General features: G+C 56.0%; 1 protein-coding gene across 1 annotated transcript; it reads left to right on the top strand.

The window, feature by feature from the left end:
• The first annotated feature begins 294 nt into the window (after positions 1 to 294).
• On the top strand, positions 295 to 9,210 carry PMM1 (phosphomannomutase 1). Its single transcript, XM_032107784.1, has 8 exons — positions 295 to 405; positions 502 to 619; positions 1,499 to 1,575; positions 1,743 to 1,834; positions 4,056 to 4,155; positions 4,943 to 5,018; positions 7,776 to 7,891; positions 8,689 to 9,210. Exons 1-8 carry the CDS (start codon positions 337 to 339, stop codon positions 8,809 to 8,811), a joined length of 771 nt encoding a protein of 256 aa, XP_031963675.1. The 5' UTR covers positions 295 to 336; the 3' UTR covers positions 8,812 to 9,210.
• The last annotated feature ends 625 nt before the right edge of the window (positions 9,211 to 9,835 follow it).

Here is a 9,835-nt window from a genome sequence, read left to right as displayed (position 1 = left end):
CCCCCAGAGGAGCTGAGCTTATCAGGGAGCTCAATCCAGACCCACAGCCCCTCAGTTCCGGGGGGCACTGCAGTAATAACAGCAAATTTGAAGAGATGCACGCCCCACACACCGCCTCCCCCAAACTCCGGGCTCTAAAAGGATTTAAGGGAAGAGCCGAAGCGGGGAAGCAGCTCAAGATCCGCACCTTGTGCATCCTCGTAAGGGCCGTGGAGGCGCGGGGGAGCAGACAAGAGGTGCCCGGCCCGGCGGCACGTCCCACCCGTGCGGCCCCGGAGGGCGGGCGGCCGCCATCAGCTCGGCGGTCCCGCCCCCCGCCCGCAGAGCCCGGGCGGGATGGCGGCGGCGCGGGGCCGGGTGCTCTGTCTCTTCGACGTGGACGGGACCCTGACGCCGGCCCGGCAGGTAGCGGGGCGCGGGGGCGCGCGGCTCTGGGGGGCGAGGCCGGCGAGGCGGAGCTCGTCCCGCCGGCTGCGGCCTCACCCGCTGCTTCCCCGCCAGAAAATCGAGCCGGAGGTGGACGCGTTCCTGCGGGAGCTGCGGCAGAGGGTGCACATCGGCGTGGTGGGAGGCTCCGACTATGCCAAGATAGCCGAGCAGCTGGGGGAAGGGGACGAAGGTGAGCGCGGCGGACGAGGTCTCCCGGGGGTCACCTGTGCCCTAAATCCAACCCCAAGGCTGCCCTTGGAGTGGCTGGCCGTGCCCAGGCGGGAGCTGCTGCTTGGCTGCCTCTCCCTGCGTGGAGGGCAGGCAGGGATGCTCCAATCCATGCTGCCGGCTCCAGCGTCAGTTTTGTACGAGCTTCGTCAGAGCTCTGACAGCTTCAGGGCTCCCAGGCAATTCTCGCCTCCCCGCTGCTCCGTGGTGGGGTCCCCGCAGGTTCCTCGTCACGTTCCAATGGGGACATGGGGTAGAGTAGGGAGTGGGAGGGCAAGGGGGCAGCACCTGCCTCCTCTACCGCGTTCTCTTTCTCCAGCATGGATGACAAGCGCCACTGGGCTCCAAGCTCTGCCTCCCACTTCGTTAGTGGAGGGAGGCCGAGAAATTCCCGGCTGAGGCTGATTGCTGCTGAGTCGCCAGTGCGGCGTGTCTGGGTTGCAGGGGGGGCTGGAGTTAGATAACTAGTAACCACATCAGCCCAGCAGCCTGGCAGTGGGGAGGGCACAGGAGAGAGCAGAGTAGCACGTATGTAGTGGAAAGCCAGACATGTCTGAGCCCTTATCTTCGTCCTGCAACTGATTCAGCCCGTGACCTCGGTCAGGTCGTTTCCCCTTGCATGCGTCAGCTCCCCACCCGTGAGCAGAAGATAATCTCCTCATCCACTTTGTGGAAAGCAAGGAGCGTAGGATGGCCAGTGGCCCTTTGCAGAGCACAGGAGCTGCGGAAGGCACAGTACTAAGGAAGCAGGAAGATGGTTCACTCAGTCCTGAGCCCAGTCCTTTTAGCCCCTTTTCCCAGGCAGTAGTTATGTTTCCTCTTTTGTTTCCTCCCCTCTCAGTCATTGATAAGTTTGACTACGTCTTCGCAGAGAACGGCACAGTGCAATACAAGAATGGGCAGCTGGTCTCCAAGCAGGTAAGTCCAGCTCCCTTTGCAGCCATGGCTCTCCTGCCCTGTGCACCGGGGGGAGCAGCGCCTACCCTACCCAGGCAGACAGGCAGCCTCTTCTCCCCAGTTGCTCCCTCTTCCAGGTGGGTTTCATGGGAAGTCAAGCGTCTTCACTTGCCCTTCTCTTTCTGCAGGCCATTCAGGACCACTTGGGGGAGGAGCTACTGCAGGATCTGATCAACTTCTGTCTCAACTACATGGCGCTGCTGAAGCTGCCCAAGAAACGGTAACGGCCCAAGCGTACGCGAGTGGAAGTCATGACACTGATTTCTGGGGAGCTGAGCTCCAGAGCTCTCCTAAAAAGAGCTGATCTATGGAGCTTGTCTTGCTCTGGGTTTTATCTTAGCATCCAGAGGCCCTGTGTAGGATCACTGTCTCCCTGAGCTGGGCACCTTGGCACATAATGGAGGAGGGTCTTTGCCCTGAAGAGTCTGCACTCTGTTTTAGCATAATGCCTGCTCTTTTGCCCCTTGGATTTTCCTCCCTGGGAAGCAGGGTGCAGCCACCGTGTGTATCTCATTTAGGACAATGGTACCAGCTTGTTACTGGTCAGGGCATCAGGCATCACTGGCAGTATATGTTTCCGGACAGGCAAACAATGGATCTTAAGAGGGGAATTCCAGCCCCTGAGCACACAGTTTCTCACTGTTTCTAACCCAGTGTCGCTGGCTGGCCCTGCTCTGCTCCATACCCTGTGTTGCTCTCTTTACCTTGGGATCTAGCAGCCAGAGGGTGAGCTGGGTTGGTATACCTCTGCTGAAGGAAGACCAGGCCACTACCAGGACAAGAAAGGGTAGTATTCCATTGGATCTGCTCACTCTGTTAGCACAGAAAGAGAGAGAACCAATTGCATGAAGTGGAAGGGGGGAGCAGGAGGGCCTCTTTCAGAGGCAGCCTGCAATTAAACCAGCCTGGGTGCAGGGTCAAACCTCACCTCAGACCACAGTTTCAAGAACACATGAGCCACCGAGGGCTGTTGAGAGCAGCAGCTCTGCCCTCCCCTTGCCATGGCTGTTTTTTTTCCTGCTCTCCCCTTGTGTTTGTACAGTGAACCCGAGCAGGTGAACTGTGGGGTTGAAATTAATCTGGTAGAAGTTGCTAAACTGTGATCCAGATTAGTTGCTTGATATGAGTCACCACATGGCAATACAAGGACCAGTGAGAGGGGCTAGGGTGGCTCCTTGCAACAGGGCTGCTGGCTGAACAGGCCCCCGAAAGCACAGGCTGGGACCCAGAAGCCTCAAGGCTGTTTGGTTGCCTAATTGCTGTCTGGTTACCCAACAGCCTTGGCGAAGTTTCAGCTTCCAAGTAGCTCTGTGGATTTAGGCTTATGGGATTTCTAGCAAAACGAGGACTTTAACCCACATCTCCCAAGTCTTGGCCTGGAGTGTGAGCTACCAAACCCTTGGTGCTGCAGAGATGCTGCTCCCAGCCTGCAGGCATGGCTGCCTGTGTGTCCATTCCCCATGATGTTCCTCACTGTGCCAGGAGATAGGAGGGGGAGAGCTTTTTCTCCAGACTCAGGGTGGTAAGCACTTTATCACAGAGAAACAGCAGGCAGGGCTGGGAGGGACAATAAGCTCAGGGGTCCTCAGCTGGACAGGGCAGGGGATCTCCCTCTCCAGCACAAGAGCTTCAATCTGTTTCCACACTGGCAGGGCTGCCATCCCCTGTTGTTTCTGTCCCACCAGTGCTGGTATACCTGTCTGACCCCTCAATAAGCAAACAGAAGTAGCTGGGTTTTTAGCAGAGAGAAAAGAAGGGAGCAGTTTTCTGCCAGCTCAGTGTTTTCAACCAGCCCACTGAGGAAGCGGCCGAGAAGTGACCCCAGCACAAGGTGAGGGTGGCCAGCATGAACTGGATCCTGTCTGTGCAAGCTTAGATAAGAGCTGAAGTCAAAGGTGCAGGGGTCAAGAGGGAGATAAAAAGACTCTGATTTGTGTCCCTCGAGGAGGTCCTGATTGCTCCTCAGCCTGCTGCCGGACATCAACAGCGAGTTACACTGACCTGGGCCATCCCACTGCCCCAAGGTAGTGCCAGCTTCAGCCAGCCCACACAGTATTTCTGAAGAGCCTCATGGGGTAGAGGTGCCACAGCCTCATCAGGCAGCTGGTCCAGGCCAGGCAGTGGCTGCCCTTGCAGTTATCACAACATTAGAAAACGTTACCCGTCATCTTCCCTAAGCTCATTGCTTCCAGCCCATCCCCAGGGCACACAGGAACTGTTTATTCCTCTTCTCTCATAGTCTCTTTTTATAAAACTGTGAGCCCCTTGGGACCTTAAGCAGTTGTTGATGCCTGATCTGTGCCTGGTGTGAAGCACTCACAAGTGGGCATGGCTTCTCTCCTCCTGCATGTTCTTGCAGAGCCTCACTAAGCAGCCATCCTCCTGGAAAGGTTGTTTTTCTCTCCCTGCCCCAGTAACCTTGTGTCTTTGCCCACCCACAGAGGGACCTTCATTGAGTTTCGCAATGGGATGTTGAACATCTCCCCCATTGGTCGGAGCTGCACCCCAGAGGAGCGAATCGAGTTCTCCGAGCTGGACAAGGTACGAGGGCCAGACCTGGGCTCACCCTCCCCTTGGCTGGTTTTGCACAACCACAGATCTCAGGTCTTACGTGCTCCCCCCCTTCCCAAGGAGAAGGGAGGTCCAGCTTTGAGCTGTGTGTATGCAGCAAGGTGGAGACAGGACTGGGAGTCAGAAAACCCAAGGGAAGACACAGATGCATGGAAGAAATTTGATTTCATTGGGGACCACCAGTGCAAGGGGGTGGCTAGCAGGATTCCCTGTACTGTGGGAGAGCCCCAGGGAACGAGGCAGTTATTTAACAGTGTGTTTCCTCATTTACAGTACCCAAAGATGGCCCAGCAGCTATCTTCTCTCTCCCACTCCCCCAGCCCCAACAGCTGGAACTACTGGGCTTTCCGGACACAGCAGATCTGCTGGGCAGGTCTCTGCAGGATTTGGCCCATGCTCATACCAGTTTCTGCTGGGGGAAGCTTCTTGGGGTTGAGGGATCAGTTGGTCTTTGCAAGACTTTTTAAGCAAAACTGGAGGCTTTGCATTACGAACTGGGCTGTGGGAAACTGCAGCAGTTGCATTTCATTGCCAGGGAAGGTCTGGGGTCTGCTCCTCCCAGTGGAGTGAGCTGGTGGCCTGCTTGGACACTGGGCAGGACTGGTGGAAGCTGGCTAAATGGCATGACACTGGGGCCCAGTGCAGGTGGGGAGGGAGCAGAGCTGCCCAGCAGACAGGTTACAGTGGATTCTGGGAGACTATCAACATCCAGTTATTCAAACCCTCTTTTCTTCCCTTTCCTTCTTATCCTCTGCAGAAAGAGCGGATACGGGAGAAGTTCGTGGCAGCCTTGCAGAGGGAATTTGCTGGCAAAGGCTTGCGTTTCTCTCGAGGTGAGCGGGGAGGGCTTCCTTGGCTTTGCCTTTATTGTGTTTCCCATAAAATTCTGTGGAGCAGGAATCCAGACTGTTCCCTCTGAGTGTCTGGAAACCCTGGGAAGAGCAGAAGGAGTTTTTAGTCCTGGAGAGCTGCCACAGGGGAGTCATGTTTGCATCCATGACGTCTGCATCCATGCAGAGAATAAACCGTGCTGCAGACTTGCCTCCCTGGGAATCGGCCAGACAGTCAGGTTTCTATCCCATGACATTATCCCTGCCTTAATCTCAGTTAGTGGAGCCCACTGCTGCCCAGTGGGTCTGTTCTGGGTCAAGCATCAGCAGCAGGGTGGCCAGCAGAGCCCCAGGCACGTGTACTCTTCTTGAGGAATGAGACAGGAGCCTAATCCATGTCTTGGCTCTGGGGTTTTCTTGGGACAGTTATCAGTAAAGGGAACGTCTTTCTTCCTGGAGGAAGAGCTGACAAGGGGTAAGGAGGTTGCAGCTCGCTGCCATGGGCTTTTGTCAGGCCGCTTCTTAGGGTGGTTCTGACAGCCACCTTACCAAAGGTGAGGAGCTGAAGGAGGGGCTTGAGCAATCCTGGGGGTCTGGCCAGGACAGGGAGTAAAATGAGGGTGTGTAAGTTGTGGGGATGATGCTGGAAGAGGATCCTCTGCAGGGGTGTGCGATAAGGAGGTTCCATGTGGCAGCCCAGCGCAAGGGCAAGGGGTTGGTGAGGCTGAGGCAGAGGGTGACACCCCGGGCCCTCTGATCCTCCAAGAGCTTTTCTCTGAGAGCCTTCGCTTGCCTTCAGCATCCTGCCAAGGGCATCCTGTGCTGCCCACAGCACTGGCACACACAGTTTGTCACAGCAGAGAAAGACAAGGTCCCTGCTGCTGTGTCCCCTCAGGCACGGGGTGTGAGAGCAGGACAATGGGCCTTTCTCTCTGGACTTTGGGAAGCTGCCACGAAGAGCCCAGTCCTGTTGTATAAAAACATGAAGGGGAGCTGTGGGCCCCCCGCTCCTCCACAAAGAAAATGTGGCACTCTCAGGTCAGGCATCTGAGAGAAGGGCACACAGAAACAGCTCTTCTGCCAGGCTGGCTCCATGTGCCTTCTCCCTGGCTGTGGAGGATGCAAGGCCCAGAGGTGGTGGGAGGTCTCCCTGCAGCCCCCCAGGCCCCTGCTCTGCCTAGGGGAGTGACAGTGCTGGCTGGCTCACACCACCTCTTCTCCCTTTGATTTCCTACCTGCTCCAGCTGGCATCAGGAGCCCCTTCTTGCTGCCCAGCTCTCTTTAGAGGGCGAGAATGCAGTGAAAGGCAGTGTTTTTCACAGGTAAATGACTTTGGATGCAAAACCAGAGGATGTCACCAAGTTTAGCTCCTGCTCTGATGCTGGATCCTGCTGCAAGCCTGGGGCCATCCCCACCTCTGAGCTCTTAGGGCAATTGCTCCCATCTTTATAACAGTGCCCTGTCCAGTTTCTCTGCTCCAAGGTGGGACATACAGGCTCCATTCTCAGCTTCCCAGGCTCCAAGGAATCCGCAAACCAACAGGGACACTCCAAACAGCCAGGAAGGGGAGGTGCATGGCATCAGGACTTGCATGTTTGAACAGCCTGGGATGTTGGTGCCTCTCCTTCAGCAGGAACTGACCCTGTGATTATCTGTCTACTCATCCCCTTCCTTAGAGAGGTAGGATTATCACTTAAGGAGAGCGTGAAATGCCAGGATTTCTGGTGGATACTCCAGTAGATTGCCTGGAGAAGATGAGCTGACTGGCAGGAGGACACACATCCCAGCTCAAATCCCTCTACCTCTGGCTCTGAGTGAGACCTAAATGTATGTGTGCCCTAAGCTGCAGGCTTTATTTTGGGAAGAGCAGGTCTCCTGTCTTGGTGCTGGGACAAGGGTCTGTCTACAGCCCGTGGACACAGTGGGGCAACTTGAGAGGAGGGGGAAGGTGCTGCCTCCAAGCACCCCCAAAAGGCAGCCAAGTGCTGGGGTAAACTCTGCCTGGTCTAAGAGCAAGGGCTGGGAAGTTTGTTAACCTTTGGTGGCTGTGGGTGTCCATGTCCACGTGCATGTTCTCTGGGGAAGCTCCCTTCCCACTGTATGGTGGTCATGTCTGACTCGGTGCCTCTGCAGATGTTGGCAACCCTCACTTAACTTTGTGTGAAGAGGTGACAGGTCAGGGTCATGCCCTGAGTGTGTGCAGAGACAGTGTGCAGAGACAGTGTGCAGGAAAGGTGACAGGACAGGGTCATGCCCCGCTCAGTGTGCAGAGACAGTGTGCAGGAAACCCCAGTCCCTGCGCAGTTAAGGAGCATCAGAACAGTGGTTTTAGAAGGGCCAGTGATGTCCAGGCAGGAGCCTAGGAGAGACTTTGGTGCCAGTCTCCAAGGTCATTGTCCCCTGTTGGGACACAGAATGTGCTGGTACTGTCTGCAAGGCGTGACCCTAAATCTCCCCCCAGAAGATGCCTCTCTTGGGAAGAACCCACTGGTTCCTGCTTGCCTGTAGGGAAGCTGTGCTAATGGCACCCCAGCCATGCTGATGTCACTGCAGCCTGTTGTCATAGGAACAGCCTCTGCCACTATCCTAGCCACGTGCCAAGAGGAACATCAAGGCAGAGCTGCTGGTTGTGGCTGCTGTTTGGAATGGGGTCTCCCCCCAGACATCCAACCCTCTCCCATCCTCCTGCCCATCCTAGGGTGGGGGGATACTCTGCCAGCTCCCAGCAACACTGCCTGATGCCCTCCCTTCTCCTGGCAGGTGGCATGATCAGCTTTGATGTCTTCCCAGAGGGCTGGGACAAACGCTACTGCCTCAATGTGCTCGACGACGAGAGATTTGACACCATCCACTTCTTTGGGAATGAGACGACCCCTGTGAGTATGCCCCACTTGCCCCACACATGGCTGCTTTCTCTCCTGCTGCTCCATCATGGGTCCTGTGGGTCCCATGGTCCCACTGGTGCCAACACAGACCTTTAGTGGTGTGAGGGGGGAAGATGCTGCCCTTTGCTGTGGGTTTGTGATGCTCTCATGATGGCAGCAGGTCTGCTGGCTCGTGGGGAAATCACTTTGGATTCACTGTGCTGGGAAGCAGGTCCACCTCAGCATTGCTTTCCTTGCCCCAGCACCTTCAGGAGGGCAGCAGCCACTCCTGTGGCTTGCATGACCCAGAATACAAGCCCCCAGCACTTAGGAGAGAATTCCTCAATAGCAGGAACAGCTTCACCTGCCCTTTAGAGCAGTGGAGGATGATGCATCCTTACTGCTGTAGATCAGCTTGGTCATCCACTCAGCTCTTCCCATATGCTGGCAGCCTCTGCTCCCCAGATGTGCCCAGCCCACCTTCTGCTAGCCCCTCCACGGGTAGGGCAGGGGTTAACCCCAGGCTCCTGGACAAGCTTTGCTGATCTGGGACTTTCCCCATCTTTTCTATGCTCCTCCCCTGGCACTGAAGAGGGAGGCAAGAGGGAGGGAGCAGAGCTCCCAGCCCAGCTTATTCTGCCCCCCTGGGCCATCAAAGCCCTGCCTTCCCCTGCCCACCAAGTCCCTGCCTGCCCAGCCACTGGCTCCCAGCCCAGCTCCCCACGGGACAGAGCAAAATGCGGATTCATGGATGAGGTTGTTCTGGCAAGACCCTGCTAATGCTGTCCCTATTTTCTATTCCCCTGCAGGGAGGGAACGATTATGAAATCTATGATGATCCCCGCACTGTAGGACACAGTGTCCAGTCCCCCCAGGACACGGTCCAGCGATGCCGCGAAATCTTCTTTCCAGAAAGAGCAAATGAGTGCTGACTACCCAGTCCCTGCATCCCTGCCCCAGTCCCACCCTCTCCCCCCACCAGGAAAAGCACCTTCATTTGAGGAATCTGCTCAGGGTAGACAAAAAAACCACTTGACAGAGCTGGTCAGGATGTAACACGTGAGTGTGGGTGGGTGGCAGGAGGGGGCCTTAGTTGAGCAGCCCCTCAGCACTCCCCGTGTGTGGCTGGGGGCTGTGGTACCAGACCCTCCTTGCCTCCAGAGAAACTTCTCTCTTGACAGTTCAGCTGTGGTGGGCGGTGATGCAGATGCTTCTGTGATCAGAAAGCATTTGAAAGGGCCAAAGAGTGAGTGTGTGTCCTCTCCTCTCCTCTCTCCTCTCTCCTCTCTCCTCTCCCACTTGGTTTCTCTTAACACTTGTGCATGAGGGAACATGTGGCTCACCTTTCTCTCCCCTTTGCACCTTGGCCAGAGAGGCTGCAGCTGCTGAGGCTTGAGGCACTCACTGGAGCTGCTCCGAGGCAGGAGGCCAGGAAGGCTGTTTGCTCCAAGCCTGTGGTAGGAAGGAGTAGCTGAGATCCCAGCTTGTTGCACCATTGTGCTTTCTAATGGAGAGGTAACCATGTCCTTCCCCTCAGTGCCACAGTGTGCCAGTCCCTCCATACAGATGACCTGGGAACGATAGCTGTAATGTGACTGGGCTGCTGCTCTAAGCTTTGCTTGGGTGCATGAAGAAACTAATTCTTCTCTTTAGCTTACAAAAAACCGCTAGGGTTTATTTTCTATATTATTATTCTCTATTTTCAAGTCGGACCTTGCCTGGCACAGCTGGATGCTATGGAACAGTTTGGGGTAGAAGCCTTTCCAGTGGTCTTCCCACTCCTGTGTCCTTTGGGCATCACAGAATCACAGAATTGTTAGGGTTGGAAGGGACCTCTGGAAATCATCTAGTCCAACCCTTCTGCCAAGGCAGGGTCACATAGAGCAGGTGACAGGAATGTGTCCAGGTGGGTTTTGAATGTCTCCAGAAACAGAGACTCCCCAGCCTCCCTGGGCA

This window comes from Corvus moneduloides, chromosome 4 (genome assembly GCF_009650955.1).
Source record: "Corvus moneduloides isolate bCorMon1 chromosome 4, bCorMon1.pri, whole genome shotgun sequence".
NCBI classification, from domain to species: Eukaryota; Metazoa; Chordata; class Aves; order Passeriformes; family Corvidae; genus Corvus; species Corvus moneduloides.
The sequence above is the reverse complement of the archived record's forward strand: the minus strand, read 5'-3'. Positions and strand labels throughout refer to the sequence as shown.

Bases quoted from the DNA above. Each gene is read 5' to 3' on its own strand.
- PMM1 (XM_032107784.1), top strand. From the start codon at position 337: ATGGCGGCGGCGCGGGGCCGGGTGCTCTGTCTCTTCGACGTGGACGGG. The intron at 620-1,498 runs GTGAGCGCGGCG...CTCCCCTCTCAG, and splicing joins GCTGGGGGAAGGGGACGAAG to TCATTGATAAGTTTGACTAC. The intron at 5,019-7,775 runs GTGAGCGGGGAG...TTCTCCTGGCAG, and splicing joins AGGCTTGCGTTTCTCTCGAG to GTGGCATGATCAGCTTTGAT.